Source organism: Lithobates pipiens, unplaced genomic scaffold (assembly GCF_037356315.1).
Source record: "Lithobates pipiens isolate NorthernLeopardFrog02 unplaced genomic scaffold, aLitPip1_a1.2 Scaffold_8, whole genome shotgun sequence".
Taxonomy (NCBI): Eukaryota; Metazoa; Chordata; class Amphibia; order Anura; family Ranidae; genus Lithobates; species Lithobates pipiens.
Window position 1 is genome coordinate 668,278,349 of NW_027507903.1, and position 20,552 is coordinate 668,298,900.

Sequence of the window (20,552 nt, forward strand, 5' to 3'; positions counted from 1 at the left end):
TTGTGCCACCGTGTGTATGCAAGACAAGTTTTGGTCAAAATCCGTCGGAAAAAATCAGACGGATTTTGTGGTCAGAATGTTCGACCGTGTGTATGGGGCATAACTCTGGAGGTCACCATTAGGCCCCAGGGGCTCCCGGGGACATCGATACATAAATATGTGCTGTGCTGGTGTTCTACTTTAACCTAGAGCATCTGTGAGATATACTCTTTTCTCCCTGGACTGTAAGTAATAAAGCTATTTTTTCTTTTTATCTAAAAGTGACTGGCGGACATTTTTCACAGTAATACAATCAAAGCCAGGACTTCCCCCTGAGAATTGAATGTCAGCTCTTTGCACACTCCTGGGTGGCACTATCTGCTTCCGAAGGGGGAGTCGGGGTGTAGAGGGGCTACAAGTAGAATAGTTGTTAAAGGAGCAAGCACCTAGACTTCCATATCCACTGTTTAACCTCTGAGTGTGAATTATTGTTTGGGTTTTGTGTCTTTTAAAGTCTATGAGCCGTGCTTGTAAATGTGCTGAGACAGTAAAGCTCAGTGACCACCCACATATCATTTTGTAGAAAAGAGCAACCGTTCCCTCTTTCTCTCTCTTCTAACGTAGGGAGGTGTGATTATCTTCACTACTGCAGAGAACACCCCTCCCCCCTCTGTACTTTGTATTTCACCATGTGAAATAGTACTGATTAGGCCCAGCCTCATCCTGTGTAGGATGATGTGATCAACCCAACTGCATCCTTCCCCATTGTCTTTCACTTCCCTTCCCTTCGGCGATGGCGTCTGCTGATTTGAGAGTTGAGTTGGAATGTTCCGTCTGTTTGAACATTTATACAGATTCTGTAAACCTGAGATGTGGTCACAACTTCTGCCGGGTCTGTATTGATCGTGTGCTGGATACACAGAGGGGGTCTGGAGGGTATTCTTGTCCTGAATGCAGAGAAAAGTTTCTGAATCGGCCTGCACTGCACAGGAACATAACACTACGTAACATAGTGGAGAATTTCCTGTCTGCTCAGCCAGATCAAGAGGAGTCCGGGGTCTTCTGTACTCACTGCGTGGACTCTCCTGTACCTGCTGTTAGATCCTGTCTGCTCTGTGAGGTTTCTCTGTGTGATAAACACTTGAGAGTCCACAAAAAGTCCCCAGAACACGTCTTATGTGACCCCACCTTGTCCATGGAGAGCAGGAAATGCTCCGTCCATAAGAAGATCCTGGAGTATTACTGCACTGAAGATAATTCTTGCATCTGTGTGACCTGCAGTTTGGCCGGAAAACATCGAGGACACCAGGTGGAGATGCTGGATGAGGCGTCTGAGAAGAAGAAGGAGACCCTGAGGAATGTTCTGCAGAAACTTCTGATAAAGAGAGAGGAGACGGAGGAAAGAGTCCAGAGTCTGCAGGAACACAGGAGGAAAGTAGAAGAAAAAGCACCTGGTGACACCGAGAGAGTCACTGTCCTGTTTAGAGATCTCAGGAGACGTCTGGAAGACCTGGAGAAGAGAGTCCTGAGGGAAATCTCCGGGAGGGCAGAGCGGATCTCCATCTCCATCCGGGATCTGGAAATAAAGAAGGAGGAGCTGTCCAGGAAGTTGCGTCACATTGAGGAGCTGTGTAACGTGACGGATCCACTGACTGTCTTACAGGAATCAGACACAGGTGACTTGTGTGATACTGAGGATGGAGATAATGAGGACGGAGAGAGACATGAGGAGCACCTCCATGATGGAGGGGGTCTGGATGTGGCGGGGGTCTTACATAAAGGTTTATCTGATATAATAACAGAGGTAAATGTATACATCTATATACAGGGAGCTGCAGACATATTACTGGATGTGAACACAGCACATAATGATCTACATATATCAGATGACAGGAAAACTGTGTCCAGGTCACATAGAAACCAGAATCGTCCAGAAACACCAGAGAGATTTCAGGATTATTCTCAGGTGTTGAGCAGTCGGAGTTTCTCCTCAGGGAGACATTACTGGGAAGTGGATGTCGGGGGATCAGAGAGCTGGAGAGTTGGGATGTGTTACCCCAGTATAGATAGGAGAGGAGGGCAGTCGGGGATTGGAAATAATAAGTCCTGGGGTTTGGATAACACTAGTAATCAATATGTGGTGATACATGACAGTAAAGAGATCCACATATCTGCCAATATCTCCAGTAATAGAGTCGGGATATATCTGGATTATGAGGTCGGACGGATCTCCTTTTATGATCTGTGTGACCCGATCCGACATCTCCACACCTTCACCACCACCTTCACTGAGCCCCTCCATGCTGGGATATGGCTACCGAAAGGTTGTTTAAAGATCTGTGGGGGGGATCAGGAGATATGAGAACTCTGTCCAGGGACTGGTGATGTCACAGGGAGGAGGGGTGGGATTGGTGAAATATTCAGCCATTAAGATAAAGCTGTGGGAGGGGCTTACGTTAGTTTCCTGCAGGGTTTTCTTCTGTAAATAAACAAGGGAGATTTTCTGTAAGTGCCTTTTAGGTCAAACCAGTGGCGTTGCTAGGGGGTGCCTACTGGGACTGTAGCCCCAAATCTTTTACCTAGGGATGGCTCTTGGCTCCATCTGCTCAGCTGGTGGCCCGGGAAGAACATGATTAGTTAATTTTATCATTATCTATACGCAGCAGTTTCGACAATTTAATCATTGTCCCGAGGTCCACTTCTATACCAATCTGCCAGACAAGGTAATTGACGGGAACCGCAATACAAGGATTACGCCACCGGGACTATTTGATGATTTTCGGACTAGAAGTAATCCTTGTGCTGCAGTTCCCCCGAAATTACATTGCCCAGCAGATTGGTATATAAGTGGACATCAGGACAATGATCAAATTGTCGAAACTGCTGAATATAGATAAGAGCTTGTGCCTGATAACATTAACTAGTCATGTTCCTCCCCGGGCCACCAGCTAAGGAGATGGAGCCCGGAACCCAGTCCAATCTGGATCACCACAAGCGGTAAGCACTTGAGCTGAGGGGTTAAACAGTCCTGTTGCTTCCCCTGGCCCCCCCAGCCGAGCAGAAGTTTTTCTTATAATTGCTGCAGACATGGGGGGACTCTCTGAGGACCCTGATGTAAGGAAGGGCCTATCTGGGGACCATGATGTAAGGAGGGGGCTCTCTGGGGACCCTGATGTAAGGAGGGGGGCTCTCTGGGGACCCTGATGTAAAGTGGGGGCTCACTGGGGACTCTGATGTAATGAAGTGCGCTCTTGAGACCCTGATGTAAGTGCAGGGGGGCTCTCTGAGGACCCTGATGTAAGGAGAGGCTCTCTGGGGACCCTGACGTAAGCAAGGGGCTCTCTGGGGACCCTGATGTAAGGGGGAGGCTGTTTGGGGACCCTGATGTAAGGGGGAATCCGCACTCAGATATGTAACAATATTTTATATATATATATATATATATATATATATATATATATATATACACACATATATTATATACAGTATCTCACAAAAGTGAGTACACCCTTCACATTTTTGTAAATATTTTATTCTATCTTTTCATGTGACAACACTGAAGAAATGACACTTGTCTACAATGTAAAGTAGTGAGTGTACAGCTTGTATAACAGTGTCAATTTTCTGTCCCCTCAAAATAACTCAACACACAATATTTTGTGTAGCCACCATTATTTTCCAGTACTGCCTTAACCCTCTTGGGAATGGAGGTCACCAGAGCTTCACAAGTTGCCACTGGAGTCCTCTTCCCCTCCTCCATGATGACATCACGGAGCTGGTGGATGTCAGAGACCTTGCGCTCCTCCACCTTCCATTTGAGGATGCCCCACAGATGCTCATGACTAGGGGATGTGCTTATTTGTGAGGCTCTTCTATAACCACTTATACTCTATATGACTTATTTATCAAATCCCAGACGACACATTATCTTCTTTGGAGTCGAATGGCCATAGCAGCCCTTTTTTATTACAAACATATGAAAAATGCAAAAATACTCTAAAACATAACTTAAATGCATATAAATACATTTTCAACAAACATTATAAACCAAATATATACATCCAGCATTAACCCATTTTTTGATCTAGAGGTCTTTGAAGGTAAATTAGAATTTTAACCCACCAGTTGTATCGGTAAACCATAAACAGGCCCCCCGCCATGTAATTTACGCAAGCTCAGGGACAAACCAGCAACTTCCTTCCAAATACAACCTCCTCCATTCCATTATTAACATTTTAAGGGAGAAAAGGACACCCATACCTCCATCTGTGCCCAACCCCCTTAAACCTCCATTATTTTTTCCAGCACCACCTTCAAAGACCCCATAGACCTAACGCTGCTACGACAACTAATTCCCCGTAACCCACCTGAATCACCTAAAATTAAACAAACCACCACCCCAAAACAAGAAAAAACATCCCGCATACCACTACACCTTGACCCACTGAAAACCACAAGTAGGGAGGGAGGGTGGGAAAAAACTCTCCTGCTTCCTGTTCCTCAGCGCGAACTGGTCTCTGCGCGCCGGCTCCGCCCCCTTTCCACGTCATCCCGCCGCCCAAAGGCCCGCCTCCTAACTCCCTAAACTACACGCAGCCGATCCTCACTGCCCCCACCCTCGTCATGTCGGCCCTCCCCCTAATTTTAGTGTACGGGCCGTTTCTATAGGGTTTAGGTCTGGAGACATGCTTGGCCAGTCCATCACCTTTACCCCCAGCTTCTTTAGCAAGGCAGTGGTCATCTTGGAGGTGTTTTCGGGGTCGTTGTCATGTTGCAATACTACCCTGCGGTCCAGTCTCTGAAAGGAGGGGCTCATACTCTGCTTCAGTATGTCACAGTACATGTTGACATTCATGATTCCCTCAATGAACTGTAGCTCCCCAGTGCCGGCAGCACTCATGCAGCCCCAGACCATGACACCCCCACCACCATGCTTAAATAGGCAAGACACACTTGTCTTTGTACTCCTCACCTAGTTGCGGCCACACATGCTTGATACCACCAGAACCAAATAAGTTTATCTTGGTCTCATCAGACCACAGGACATGGTTCCAGTAATCCATGTCCTTAGTCTGCTTGCCTGTGCTTGACTGTGCATGCGTATGCCCGCCCAAGCTTATGACTTTCTTTACTTCGCTTCTATGGGCTCTAGCCCCAGATCTTTCGTAGACCTAGCAATGCTTCTGGGTCACAGACAGATTTTCACTTCCATATATATATATATATATATATATACATATTTTACAATGAGTTTGTTCTTTTGATTATTTTATTGTGTGAAGAAATAAAAATGAATAATAGATCTACAAATGTATAGAAAGAGATGGAAATCGATGTAAAAATCTCAGAGGAAAAATATGAAGAAATGATCCCGAGATTTACTAGGAAAGAAAAAAAATGGGATTTATCACTATAAATAATGTATGCTTACTAGAACTGGAATGTGTCCCCAATATAATGTGTCCCCATAGAATGGATCACCAATAGAATTCTATGGGATCACTTTTATAGTGGATCCTAATATAATGTATCATTGTGATGGTGTATCTTATAATCACTAGATGTGTCCTGGTGATTGGAGGAGGAATTTAAGAAAAGATGTTAATGTGAATAAAGTTTTTTTCTCTATTTTACATGTGATATTTTACATATATAGTATACTTTTACATCAGTCTTTAACAAGGTGGTGTGATATGGGGGATGTTTGGCTCAGTGATAGATGCGTTGAGTCCACATCATACCGGAACTACAGTTAAGCGCTTGGTAGTCCACTTTTATTGTACAAAAATGAAAACGTCCATCCAGGGGTTTCAACTTCACTCAGCAACAAATAATGAAAAAAATACCAAGCCAACTAGCTCTCTGGTCAGCAGTACCTCTACTCTGTTTGGTCTCCCAGACAGGGGCACCCCCCCTCCAGGCAGTAAAAAAAAAATGTTAAAAAAAAAAACGGTTTTGAAGCTGGACCTTTAAAAAAAAAAAAGGTCCTTAAAGCGGAGGTCCACCCTAAAGTGGACCTTCCGCTCATTGGAATCCCCCCCCTCCGGCGCCACAATTGGCACCTTTAAGGGGGGGGGTGCAGGTACCTGTACATTACAGGTATCTGAACCCACTTCCGGCGTAGATTCTGCAGAAGGTACGCCCCTTTCTGCAGAATCCACGCCCCTTTCCGAAAGTCCCCCCGCTGCCTGCTGGGAAACACACGGATCCCAGAGACAGCGGGGACCATCCTTATTGCGCAGCGCGACTCGTGCATGCGCAGTAGGGAACCGGGAAATTAAGCCGAAAGGCTCCACTTCCTGATTTCCATAGCTAAGATGGCGGCAGCAGCACCCGAGAGACGATCGAGAGATCGGCTTCGGGTGCGACATCGCGGGCGCTCTGGGCGGGTAAGTGTCACTATTTTAAAAGCCAGCAGCTGCAGTATTCGTGCACTGTGTTCGGATGCCGGACACAGTCCGACACCAGACACAGTGCACTTATGGGAAGCGCCACTTCTATGCAAGAGATTGCAGAGGTGGCACTTCATTTACGGGCATTTAGCTTGCCTTGCGGTGCTTTCTGAAGCGCCGAGTAGCTTCCGCCTGTTCGTAGTATATATTACTACGACCGGGTGGTTTGATTGACATCTGAGTTTGATGTCACTTCCTGTTTTCGCTCTCCAATTGCACCCAGGAGAGAGGAACCAGGAAGTGTGAGAGGATGGACCTCTCCACAGGAGACATCGCTGGAGAGGACAACACACTGCAAGGTAAATAAGGGGGGGGTTTGATGTGAGGCTGCTGCAACTTGGTGGCACACATACTGCTGCAACTTGGTGGGATGCATGCTGCTGCAACTTGGTGGGACGCATGCTGCTGCAATTGATGGTAACACATGCTGCTGCAATTTGGTGGGACACATGCTGCTGCAACTTGGTGAGTTACATGCTGCTGCAATTTGAAGGTGACACATGCTGCTGCAATTTGAAGGTGACACATGCTGCTGCAATTTGATGGTGACAAATGCTGCTGCAATTTGGTGGTGACACATGGTGCTGCAATTTGATGGGGGCACATGGTGCTTCAATTTGATGGGGGCACATGCTGCTGCAATTTGGTGGGACACATGCTGCTTCAATTTGATGGTGACACATGCTGCTGAAATTTGATGGGACACATGCTGCTGCAATTTGATGGGACACATGCTGCTGCAATTTGATGGGACACATGCTGCTGCAGTTTGATGGTGATACATGCTGCTGAAATTTGATGGTGACACATGCTGCTGCAATTTGATGGGACACATGCTGCTGCAGTTTGATGGGGACACATGCTGCTGCAGTTTGATGGGGACACATGCTGCTGCAGTTTGATGGGGACACATGCTGCTGCAATTTGTTGGGACACATGCTGCTGCAATTTGATTGTGACACATGCTGCTGCAATTTGATGGGGACACATGCTGCTGCAGTTTGATGGGGACACATGCTGCTGCAATTTGATGGGACACATGCTGCTGCACTTTGATGAGGACACATGCTGCTGCAATTTTATGGGACACATGCTTCTGCAATTTGATGGGGACACATGCTTCTGCAATTTGATGGGGACACATGCTGCTGCAATTTGATGGTGACACGGGCTGCTGCAATTGATGGTGACACAGGCTGCTGCAATTTGGTAGGACACAGGCTGCATGTAAGGATGAACTCTGCTGGGGGCACCTGATGTAAGGATGGACTCCACTGGGGACACCTGATGGCATCTGGTGGCAGGCGACGTGGTTAGTGACACACTCAGGGCTCCCACTGATTCTGCATTATGGTGAGTTGAATGATTTCATTTTATATTACAATGTTATAATATAAACAATGCACTTCAATTATTCTGACACCATAACAACCATGGTGCTGGGATGATTGAAGTGATAACACCAGGTTATCTGCTGATTGTTAAACTTTCTAGAATACACATTTCTAATGTTGTGTAGGATCTGGGCCTGCTGTCCTTCCATCCCTCTTTCCCTCTCCTTCCGTCCCTTGTTCATCTCAGACACTAACCACACCACCTTAGAGCCACGCCCACTATTTCACTGAAACCACACCCATTTTTACCAAGAGGGGGGGATCAAAAAGGAAGGGCGGGGTCTGGCACCCCCATCCTAAAACTTCAGCAGCCGCCACTGCTCCCAGACCACTGACTATTCAGGCTCTCTCTTCCTAGATAGCAGCAACTTGCTGTACAAGTCCAAGCTTGGCCTCTTGACAGAGTTCTCCAATTTGAAGGATCTGTGGTTATGGGGATTCTTCTAGGTGGTCTGCAGACTGAGGCTAACACAGTGGCGTCACTAGGGTTGACGTCACCCGGTGCGGAAAAAAATTAATGTAACCCCCCCCACAACCAACTATAGTCCCCCCTCAGTACAGACCCCCCTCCACTAACTATATACCCACCACTAAGTACAGATCCCCCTCCCGCAGTATAGATCCCCCTCCCTCAGTACAGACCACCCTCACTAAGTACAAACCGCCCTTCCTCAGTATAGACCCCCCTACTAAGTACAGACCCCCTCCCTTAGTACAAACGCCCCTCAGTGCAGACCCCCCCATCAGTATAGACATCCCCCCTCAGTGCAGACCCCCCATCAGTATAGACCCCCCTTATTGTAGACCCCCCATCAGTATAGACACCGCCCCCTCAGTGCAGACCCCCCCATCAAGTATAAACACCACCCTCAGTGCAGACCCCCACATAGCACCCCCCTGCACTTGTCCATGTACATATAGCAGTGCACAGACCTCAGCACGAACGGATATAACAGCAGACAGCGGTGTGTGTCCCTCAGGCTCTCCCTCCTCCTTTGTGGATGTAAGCAGAGAGGAGGGGTAGGGGGCTTCAGTCCGCTCCACTGAGGGACACAGCCATGAGATCCAAGAGGCAAATCAGTGCAGGGCAGCCGGCGGTGTTAGCGGTGCCGCTGCCCATGGGTGTCACCGCTCTGGTGGGGGTCACCCGCACCCCCCACCCCACCTAGCGATGCCACTGGGCTCACATAGGCATTTGCTCGCATCTCTCCTATACTTGGGCCAGGACAGCTCCCAGGCCCTGTAAGCTCCCATTTGAATACACACGGAAGGTCCTAGTAATCCACATAGGCCAGTAAAGGTGCCAAAGTCCGTTTTTGCTTGAGAGTTTCAAAGGCCTTTTATTGGGGGATGTGCCTTTGGCATTGGATGGAGGGTGATAGCCCACCCTTCTTTTGGGTAGTGTGGCTGTTTAGCAGATGGATAGGAGTATGACGATTTGTGTGAACTTGGGGATGTACCACTAATAGTATCCCACCAGTCCTAGGAAGGAGCGTAACTCAGTGACAGTCTGTGGGGGGTGCCAATTCTGTATGGCCTGGACTTTAACTAGGTCCAGACAGATCCTCCTGACTTCCATGATGTGCCCCAAGTACTGGATCTTCTTTTTTATTAAGCGGTATTTCCTGGGTTTGAGCTTCAAACCATGCTCTACTAGATGGGTGTACAGATGGTCCTTGATTGTTTTTTGAAAAATTATATCATCCAAGTAGACTTAAGCCGCGTACACACGGGCGGACTGTATGGCCAACTTAGTCCGTCAGACAATCCGACGGACAGTCCGTCCTACTTTCGACTGAACGGACTTGACCACAATGTGTTTCGACGGACTAAGTTGGACAGACAGTCCGCCCGTGTGTACGCAGCTTTACACAGTCTCAAAGTTGAAATCTCCCAAACTTTACTCCATTAGGTGCTGAAACCTACTAGGGGCATTACTAAGGCCAAAGGGCAGGTGGTTAAATTCGAATAGTCCCAGGGGTGTGATAACAGCAATCTTTTAAAGGTCTTGGTCTCTCACTGGGACTTACCTGTAGTCGCTTGCCAAGTCACCGGTGGAGAAATATTTAGCGATTTCTCCACTCCGGGTACCGTGTAGGCATCCTAGTGGGTACAGGCATTTAACTTGCAGTAGTCCACACAAAATCGCAGACTTTTATCCTTATTTCACACAAGGACCCCGGAAGCAGCCCATGGGCTATGGTTCTCCAAAATTATTATTATTATTATGCACAATTTATATAGCCCCAACAGTTTACACAGCGCTTTACAATGTATAGGGGGGGGGGGGCAACACAATTACAGTACAGTTCAATACAAAAGGTACAGGAGGGCCCGGCTCGTATAGCTTACATTCTAAAGGGAGGAGGTGGTGGTAAAAAAGGAAATAGCTGCAGAGAATGATTTGATGGGGGTGACTCGGGGACAGTAGTTAGGTGGGTGTGGGATAGGCTTCCCTGAATAAATGAGTTTTCAGGGATCTCATAAAGGTAGACAGGGTAGGGGCTGATCGGACATACTGGGGCAGGGAGTTCCAGAGGAAGGGAGAGGCTCTGGAGAAGGCGAGCATGGGAGGAGGTAACAAGGGAGCTAGAGTGCAAGAGGTCCTGGGAGGAGCGGAGGGGACGATTTCGGCATTATCTGCAGATGAGGTTGGTGATGTAGATGGGGGCGATGTTGTGAATGGCCTTGCATGTTATGGTTAGCATTTTCAATTTTACACGGTGGGGTAGGGGAAGCCAGTGGGATTGGCAGAGAGGAGCAGAAGTCATGGATCAGTTAGTGAGGTGTATTAGTCTAGCATCAGAATTCATAATAGACTGAAGGGGGAGGGGGGGGGATAGCCTGCTTAAGGGTAGGCCATTAAGGAGAGAGTTGCAGTAGTCAAGGTGGGAAATAAGGAGTGAACGGGTTGCTTTGTGGTGTCATTAGTCAGGAAGGGTGGAATTCTGGAGGTGTTGCAGAGGTGAAGGCAGCAGGATTTAGCCAGTGATTGGATATGGGGGCTGAAGGAGAGGTCAGAGTCAAGGTTTACACCCAGGACCCTGGCATGTGTGGCGGGACCAATGGTTGTGTTGTTGATATTAATGGTGAAGTCACAGGGGGGGATTGTGAAGGAGGAAATATAACAAGCTCAGTTTTAGAAAGACTGAGTTTGAGGAAGTGGTGTGACATCCATATCGATATGTCATTCAGTAAGTTTGAGATCTGTGAGGAGATCAAGGAGGTGAGTTGAGGAGTGGAGAGATAGATCTGGGTGTTTTCGGCATAGAGGTGGTATTGGAAGCCATGGGAGGTTATCAACTGGCCCAGGGAAGAGGTATAGAGTGAGAATAGGAGAGGCACAAGGACGGAGCCTTGAGGTACCCCAACAGAAAGGGGAAGGGGAGCGGAGGAGATGGAGTTGTAAGTGACACTGAAAGTGCGCTGAGATAGGTAGGAGGAGAACCAGGATAAGGCAGAATCACAGAGACCAAGGGAGTGTAATTTGCTGAAGAGGAAAGGTGTTCAACTGTGTCAAAGGCAGCAGAGAGGTCTAAAAGTATGAGTATGGAGTAGTGCCCATTGGTTTTAGCAGTTAGTAGGTCATTGGTGAGTTTTAGTAGGGCAGTTTCAGTAGAATGTTGTGGGCGGAAACCAGACTGTAGAGGGTCAAGAAGGTTGTTGTCCATGAGGTAGCGACTCATTCGGTCATGGACAAGGCGTTTGATGAGCTTGGAGGCAAACGGGAGCAGGGAGATGGGTCTTAAGTTGTTCAAACAGGTGGGGTCTAGTGAGGGTTTTTTGAGTATGGGGATAACCAGTGCATGTTTGAGCGGGGAAGGAAAAGTGCCGGAGGAGAGGGAGAGGTTGAAGATGTGGGTTAGGGAGTTTAGGATAGTGTGGGAAGGTGATAGCAGTAATTGTGAGGGGACAGGGTCCAGGGAACAGGTAGTGAGGTGGGCCATGGAGAGGAGTTTATCAACTTCATCTGTGGTAACTGGGCAAAAGGAGGAGAGTCAGTGGCGTAACTAAAACCTCCAGGGCCCGATGCAAGAAACCATGAAGGGCCCCCCTGAACCCCCTGAGGAGAGTATTGAGTGTGGTGTTGGACCCGATGTGTTGGGTAGGGAAGGAATTTGAATGCTGGATATCTCCTTGCGAATTGTGTCAATTTTGCTATTGAAATGGTTGGCAATCTGTTGAGCGGTAAGAAAGTTGGTGGGTGAGGGCAATGGGGGGTGAAGTAAGGAGATAAGGGTAGAAAAGAGTTGATGAGGTTTGGATGAGAGTGTTGTAATAGGTTTGTTTAGCAGAGGCAGGAGTTGTATTTGAGAAGGGCAGATTTGTAGAAGGTAAAGTCTTGCAGGGATTTAGATTTACGCCACGCTCGCTCAAGAGCACGGCTGTGTCTCTTGAGACCTCTGGTGTCGTGTGTTTGCCAGGGTTGTGGCAGATGGGGCCTGGTTCTGCGTGTAGAAAGAGGAGCAAGTATGTCTAGGGAGGATGACAGTGTGTTGTTGTAGATGGAAGTGGTTAGGTCTGGGCAGGATAGAGGTGCGATTTTGTCATAAAGGCCATCAGTAGCAGGGTAAAGAAGGGAAGGGTTGAGGTTGCGAAGGTTTCTGCGGGTAGTGGTTTGTGGGTTGGCAGCATGGGATGTAGGAGACAAGAAGAGTGTGAAACGGATAAGGTTGTGATCAGAGAGAGGAAAGGGTGTGTTAGAGAGATTGCAGGGAGTGCAGCGATGGGAGAATACGAGGTCGAGAGTGTTGGAGTGAGTGGTGGTTTGTGTCCATTGTGTTAGGTTAAAAGAGGACGTTAGGTTGAGTAGTTTAGAAGTGGTAGCAGTATTAACATTGATTGGAATGTTAAAGTCACCTAGGATGATGGAAGGCACTTCAGATGAGAGAAAATTGGGTAGCCATGCAGAGAAGTCATCCAGAAAGCGTGACACTGGTCCAGGAGGTCGATAAATGACTGCGACTCTCAGACAAACTGGAGAAAAAAGACGAATACAGTGCATTTCGAAAGAGCAGGGGGAAAGAGAGGGAGGTGTGGGAAGTTCCTGGAAGGTGCATTGTGGGGAGAAGAATCACCCCATTCTGCAGCATGTTACATGGCAAATCCTTGACCTCCTGGCACAGGACTGGGGGAATGTAGCAGTACCGCTCCCAGATGGTGGGGAGCTTCCCCCGTATGAATCAGGTGGTCGATGGCCTTTGTGCAACCATACATTTCTGGGCTGGTGGTAGAGACTAATAGGTGTTTTTCTAGCAGTTGGTGAAGCAGTTGTTGCTGGGGTAAAGGGCAGTGGTGTATTTAGGTTTTGTGCTTCCCTAGGCCTGACTAAACTCATGCACCCCCTAATTTAAATATGACCCACCCCTTCCTGCCAATGCAACACCTCTTCCTGTTTTAGACCCACCTTGTCATCTGTAAAACCACACCCCTTCCTCTTTAGGCTCCACCTCTTCCTCTCTGTACATTGAATGTGGGTACCAAGTGCAGCTTCATCAGTGCCCATTAGTGCAGCCTGATCAGTGCTCCTCAGTGCAGGCTCACCGGTGCTTTTCAGCGCAGCCTTACTAGTGCAATTCAGCGCAGCCTCACCAGTGCCCTTCAGCACAGCCTCACCAGTGCCCATCAAAGCAGCCTCACTAATGTCCATCAAAGCAGCTTCAACAGGGCCCATCAATGCAGCCTGATCAGTGCCCATCAGTGCAGCCTCACCAGTGCCCATCAATACAGCCTCACCAGTGCCCATCAATGCAGCCTCACCAGTGCCCATCAATGCAGCCTCACCAGTGCCCATCAAAGCAGCCTCACCAGTGCACTTACCTGCAGTGAAGCCTTTTGGCTTCCCAGTCGGTTCCCTACTGTGCATGTGTGAAGCACGCTTTGCTTTCTAATTGGCCTGGTTGCGGAGGAAGGAGGGGGGGGCAAACTTCTGAGAGACAGGGCCGCAGTCCCATCTCCCAGAAGTGGGCCAGGTTCCTGTCAAAAACAGGTACCTGTTCCACCCTCCCCGCTGAAAGGTGTCTAATGTGTCACCGGGAGGGGGGGGGAAGGGGGGGATTGGGATATGGATTAGCAGAAGTTCCACTTTTGCATGGAATTCTGCTTTAACATACAGACAGAAAGTGTGTCTGTGTGCGCATCAGGGGGTGGAGTATGGACGCAGCCGATGAAGGAGGCACAACAGAGATGAGGTAGATCATAAGGAGGCAGGGCAAAATCATTGGCCTTTTCAGCAAACTGCGCTGTTCACTGTTCAATGTGTAGCTAAAAAAAAAAAACACGAAAAAAGGAAAAAAAATCTCAGTCAGTCTTAAAGAGGGATTCCACCAAAAAAAAAAATATTAAAAGCCAGCAGCTATAAATACTACAGCTGCTGACTTTTAATAAATGGACACTCACCTGTCCCGGGTTCCAGCGATGCCGGCAGCCGAGGCCGATCGATCGCTCGGCCCTCGGCTGCTGCCGCCACCATTCTAGGTGAGGGAATCGGGAAGTGAAACGAATCGGCTTCACTTCCCGGTTCCCTACTGCGCATGCGCGAGCCGCGCTGCGCAATAGGAAATCTCCGCGCTGTCACTGGGACCCGTGTGTGTCCCAGCAGACAGCGCGGCAGGGCAGGAAATGGCGTAGACTCCCGTGGGAGTCTATGCCCGGAAGTGGGTGAAAATACCTGTCTTTGACAGGTATCTCCACCCCCCTCCCCCCTGAAAGGTGTCAATTGTGACACCGGAGGGGGGGGGGGGGGTCCGATCAGCGGAGGTTCCACTTTAGGGTGGAATCCCGCTTTAAATGTAGTCAGCAGGATGGATACTAAAATCCAGACTGATCTATAATGAGAAATGACACGCTTCTTTATATGTCAGAAGGCAGCATTAGCCATACAGGTAGCTATGAAAGGTTAACCAATATAAACAAGCAGACACTAAAGAGGAAGTAAACCCTGATGGGTTTACTTCCTCTTTTTTTCCCTGCAAAGGTAAAGCATAATGGACTACTATGCATCGCATAGTAGCTCATTATGTGTCACTTACCTGACACAGGAGCCAGCGAAGTCGCCGCTGTCCTCTGTAGTCCGCCGCATCCATCTTGCTGGTGGCGTCTCGCATCTCCGCCGAATGACAGCGGCGAAGCCGCGATGACGTCACTCCCACGCATGCGCACGGGAGTCGCGTCTCGCAGCTCCGCCGCTGTCATTCGGCGAAGCTGCGATGACGTCACTCCCGCGCATGCGCACGGGAGTCGACAAATTAGGCAGCTCCATTCTTGGACTTGCCGCGTTTAGTGCGCCTGCGCGCCGCTGTCTACGGCGCATGCGCCGTAGACAGCGGTGCCCATTTTCGGGCAAATATCTCCTAAACCATATAGGTTTAGGAGATATTGCTTGGACCTACAGGTAATCTAGGCTTACCTGTAGGTCAAAGTGGTTTGTAAGGGTTTACAACCACTTAAGGTGTTAAATACCATTTATACCAGAAGCACCAGCTTGCAGATATTGAGATGTAAAGAGTTAACCATTTAGGGAAGTAGCAGTGTACATAAGTTCATTGTAGCAGAGTAGAGAAGCACAGTCCTCTCCTAGCAAGGACACAGAGGGTTAATTACCAGAGTCTATTTCAGATAACAGGGGATAGGAGAAAGTTGGAAAGCTGGAGCACAGATAAGCCCATGAGGTCTGGAGAGACAGATTGTGAAGACCTGTATTTTACTCTCACCCCTCCAAGATATACACTATGTCTGTGCAGAGGGGAGAGGGAGAGGGAGGAGGAGAACTGTCAAGCTCCATGCTTCACAAGAGAGATGCTCTCTGAAGGCTGCAGCCAGCAGCCACAGCAGGGAATGAGCTGACTGGGGAGGAGGGGAGTGCTTTTTTCTTGCAGTGGGGGTGTGTGGCTTTTTTGCCTCCCCTCTCAAAGTGCCGCCCTAGGCCTGGGCCTTGTCGGCCTAGGCCATGAAACAGCACTGGTAAAGGGTAGTCCCAGAAGGGGATGGCCAGCTATTCCAGCATTAGTTTGTTTTGTAGCTGATAATGCTAAACAGTGCTTGCTATAATGTGCAAAACCATAACAGTCTGTATAATATATGTGCTCCTTTCAATAGTCACATTGCTATTTCATGAGACCAAAATTACAAAACCAATATTATGTTACCAATTGACCATTGTGACTTGTCTAAAGATTCCATGGCTGCCTGTAGTGCGGCACAAATGGCTTCTACCCCTGGTTGGGTCTCCAAGGTACAGTGACAGGGTACCACATCAGCTATAGTGGATGGTTGGGCGGTGAAATTGGGGTTGTTCCCAGGTTGATGACTGCCAGCATCTTCTCTTTGTAGACCTTGGATAAGGTGCGAGTAACCAGCCACTCCCCTTGGTGTCACTGAGTCTTTGCGGGGTTCCACCATTACTGTGACCCCTTAAAACTTCTTGTGAGTGCTGATGGACAGAGACCAAACCACCTCTTGGAGGGGGTGCTAGGATTATTTTTTCGTGGGAAGCGTTTCAATAACCCCCACCTGTTCAGGCTGTTTCCTTGCTGCCCTCTGGTAGGTCTCATGGGCCTGTATCATGAGCCAAACAACTTGCAGACCACCGCCCCACACATGTGGGCCTGAATGCTCAAATTTGACCATGAAGTGGGGTAAATCCAAGTCCTTCAGTATCTTCTTGCCTAGAACAATAGGTACTGCTGATCTTACTGGGCCAATGCTCACCATGGCCCCTACTTGCTCCACTACCTGGTCATCCAATCAACTACCAGCCTATATTATTTGGAAGAGAACAGGGATGGTCTGCAGTCAGATTTACGTGCACACTGAGCCCAGTATATAGTACACTGACTTAATAAACTGCAGCTTAGCTCAATCAACTGCCAGCCTATATTATTAGGAAGAGAACAGGGATGGTCTGCAGTCAGCTTTACCTGCACACTTTGCCCAGTATATAGTACACTGACTTAATAAACTGCAGCGAAAATAACAGGAACACTCTGAAGTGAGATCTAGCTAAATTGAATACAGTGTATATAGCTCCTGGGATGCATATATATACTAAATACACTGACTGCAGCTACCTGAATCGCCTGCCTGCTCTATCTAACTTAAATGAAATGACACTCTGACTCTCTCTCTATCTCTCTCACACTCTGCAACACACTACTCAAGGCCGACACGCAGGCGGCCTTATATAGTGTGGGGCGTGTACCTACTCCCCTGAGCCATGATTGGCCAAAGGCACCCTTCCTTTGGCCAATTATAACTCTCTGTGCCGACGGCGCTGTGATTGGCCAAAGCATGCGGGTCATAGTGCATACTTGACCAATCATCAGCCAGCAATGCACTGCAATGCCGCAGTGAATTATGGGCCGTGACGCGCCTCTCGAATTTGGCACGAACGGCCCATAATATTCAACTCAAACATGAAGCGCATCCCTACTTAGCACAAAGGGAATATGGTTGAAATCAAACAGTTCCAGATGTGTGATAAAGGTTGTCTTTTCACGATCATGGTCTCTTACAGGGACTTGACAGAAGCCACTTGCCAAGTCAAGGATGGAGAAATACTTGGCCTTGCCCAGCGGCATGAGCGATTCCTCAACTTGGGGTAAAGGGTATGGATCCCGGTGGGTACAGGTATTTAACTTGCAGTAGTCCACACAGAATCGCAGTCTTTCTTTCGCACCAGGACCTCCTGACACAGATCTTGGGGAATGTGGCGGTAACGCTTCCGAATTGGTAGAGCATTCCCCGTATGGATTAGGTGGCTGATGGCCTTGGTGTAGCCATAGAATTCCAGGCTACTGGAAAAGCCTGTCAGGTGCTTTTCTAGTAGTTGTTGAAGCAGCCTTTGTTGCTCCAACAATGAAGTCACGGTGGTCTGAAGTGAAGTACCCTCTACCCTGGGCTGAGCCTTCGAGATATAGTGACGGGGTACTATGTACAGGTCTGGTTGGGGAGTGGAATTGGAGTTGTCCCCAGGCTGATGAGCTGTACCAGGACAGTCCCTTTGTAGACCTCGAATAAGGTGTGCAACTAACCACTATCATGGCACCACCAAGTCCTTGCAGCGTTCAACCATTATGGAGGGCCCTTGATGCTTCTTGTAAGCACCAACAGAAAGAGCCCAGACTACCTCTTGGAGGGGTACCAGGATTAATTTCTGTTTGGGAGGCGGAAAACCTCCACCTGCCCAGGCTGTTTCCCTATTGCCCTCTGGTGAGCTTCGCAGGTCCATATTACATTGAGCCATACAGCTTGCAAAGTCACAACCCCGTGCCCACTGGCCTGAATGTTCAGACTTGGCAAGTCCAAGTCCTTTAGCACATTCATGCCTAGAACAATAGGCATCACAAAGCTAACTAAGCAACGAATCACCACCACCCCTGCTCGGTCCACCACCTGATCATCAATCTGGATCTTCACCCAGGTGACACCTTCTGCCAAGATGGGCAAGTTATTGGCCTCCTTGAGGGATAGCCAGAAGAGGTCCAGCTGGTCTCGCTTCCTGAGCCGCTAGACATAGAAGTCATACTCCATGATCGTGACTCCCGACCCTGTGTCGATCAGACATGGTTCCTCTAGTCTATTAGGGAGGGCAGTCACCACTGGACTTGGTGCGACCATGGACTCTGGTTTGCTGGGTCCTTGTGCCACCTTTCCTAGGGGTCGTCCTTCTGCACAGGAGCCGCTAGTTTAACGGTGGCCTGAGTGTGCTTTTGAGTCCAGGCCAGCCACAGTTCTTACAGTGCTTACATGTCCAAAATGCCCCCCCCCCCCCCCCGCCAGCCCTTACAGTCATCTTCTGGGTCCCTCCGTAATGGGTTTTCACCCTTAGGGCTAGAGGCCAAATCTTGTTTGAGTGTGAGCATTTCCTGTTGCAGGGAGCCCATGTCCAGGGCAAGTTCCCTCAACATTGTTTGTATGTCTGACAGAGCTGAAGGAGCCAAGGCCTCCTCTTTTACATGTAGCAGATCATATGCTTTTGTCACTGTGAGGCCGCGTACACACGGGCGGACTGTTCGCCCAACTTTGTCCGCTGAACAGTGTTTGGGCGGACAGTCCGCTCGTGTGTGGGCTTTCAGCGGACAGTTTCAGCGGACAGTTTGACGAACAAGGTTTTACGGAATTTCCGAAAAACTGTCCGCTGAAACCTTGTTTCAGCGAACAGTCCGCTCGTGTGTAGGCTTGTTCGTCAAACTAAGTTCCGCGCATGCTCAGAAAGGATTTACACGCTGAAAGTTATAATGCAGTGTATAGGACGTCGTATTTTTCGTCCCGTCGTACGTGCCGTTCACGTCATCGCGCACGGTTTCAGCAAACTGTTCGTTCGTCGTGTGTGGCCATGTCCGTCCATGCTAATTTTGAGCGGACTGTTTGCCGAAACTGTTTGACGGACAAAGTTGGGCGAACAGTCCCCGCGTGTGTACGCGGCCTTACAGTAGCTTCTGCATCTTCCTGTTCCTGCACAACTGCATCCACCACAATATCATGGATAGATATGGTGGGTTGTGTTCTGATTCGCTCCTGCAGGACTAGGCCTGCCTTCAATCCTAAAATGAACTAGTCCATCAGCAGGTGATCCCAGTTGGTGATGTTGGCAGCCCTCTTTTCCAGCTGTTTCCAGAGGTTCTAGAGTGCTACTGCGAAATGAGTGAGACTCTCATGCTCCAGCTGCCTCTAGACAAAGAATCTGTGCTTCAACTCTGAAACCGTCGCCTTCTCTCCGAACAGGCCCTCCAAGTGTGTCAAGATTTGCTCCAGGGTGGCCCACTGTTCTTCTGGGGGAGCCATCACTGCTTGCTGGCCCTCATTCACTATGGAGTTGATAGCCAGCTCCACGATCAGCCGGACAGGAATCTGGTATAGACTCAGCACTTTCTATTCTCTCCTTTTTTGGAGCCATTGAACTTTGGCACTAGAGCCAGTGCCGATCTTAGCGGGGCCATGATGTTGCTTGCTCCTGATTCTGCACCCGCTGCAATAAGTGACATATCCTGCCGACTACTGCCAAGTGTGGGTGGGTGCAGCGCAGTGTGGCAGCAGTAAACACACCCAGCCCAGTTGCAAAAACAGAACTTGTATTAAAGCGGACCTTCAGTCATTTTTCAACTTTCTATCTATTAAATCTTCTGCCCTTGTTGTTTTAACTTTGGATGGTAAAACATTTTTTTTTCTGCCAGTAATTACCTTATACAGCCTACTTCCTTTTTCTTGTCTGGTCATTAGCCTAGGCTTATGACATCATGCACAGCTCTCTTTCAGAGGAGCAGGTCTTAAAGCGGGGTTCCACAGCCGTTTTTTTTTGTCCTAATTGGAATAATTATGTTATCTAATTATGTCACTTACTTTTATTTTTTCCAAAAGTGTCTTGCTGCCGTTTTTCTGTCTTAGAAAGCATTTATAAAAACGTCTCCTGACGTTTTTCATTTTGCCTGTGGCACTGCCCGTATAATCTCGGATCTCCTGGGTGCCGCACAGACTCCTGGGAAATTGAAAAAACGATCCCAGGAGCCCATGCGGCCGACAGGAAGAGCTGACCTGCCGCTGAAGCCCCGCCCATATCCGCAGCAGCACCGCCCCTTTCCAGAATCTCCAGGAGAAGGAGATTTAAAATAAGAAAAAAAAAGAACAAGACAGCAGCAAGGTAAGGGGGATATCCAGCGATTAGGGATCCAGATCATCGCATAGGCATAGGAGTAGGAATTCGGGTGGAGCTCCGCTTTAAGAAGCTGAC

The 20,552-nt window shown here is 48.6% G+C and overlaps 1 protein-coding gene across 1 annotated transcript in view; it reads left to right on the forward strand.

Moving 5' to 3' along the window:
* Window positions 1-332: 332 nt before the first annotated feature.
* Window positions 333-20,552, forward strand: part of LOC143962512 (uncharacterized) — a 34,972-nt gene continuing 14,752 nt past the window's right edge. Inside the window, exons 1-2 of the mRNA XM_077471787.1 lie at window positions 333-2,338; window positions 2,643-2,702. Of these exons, the coding sequence (XP_077327913.1) occupies window positions 773-2,338; window positions 2,643-2,702 (1,626 nt within the window). The 5' untranslated portion in view covers window positions 333-772. The remainder of the gene's footprint in view (window positions 2,339-2,642; window positions 2,703-20,552) is intronic.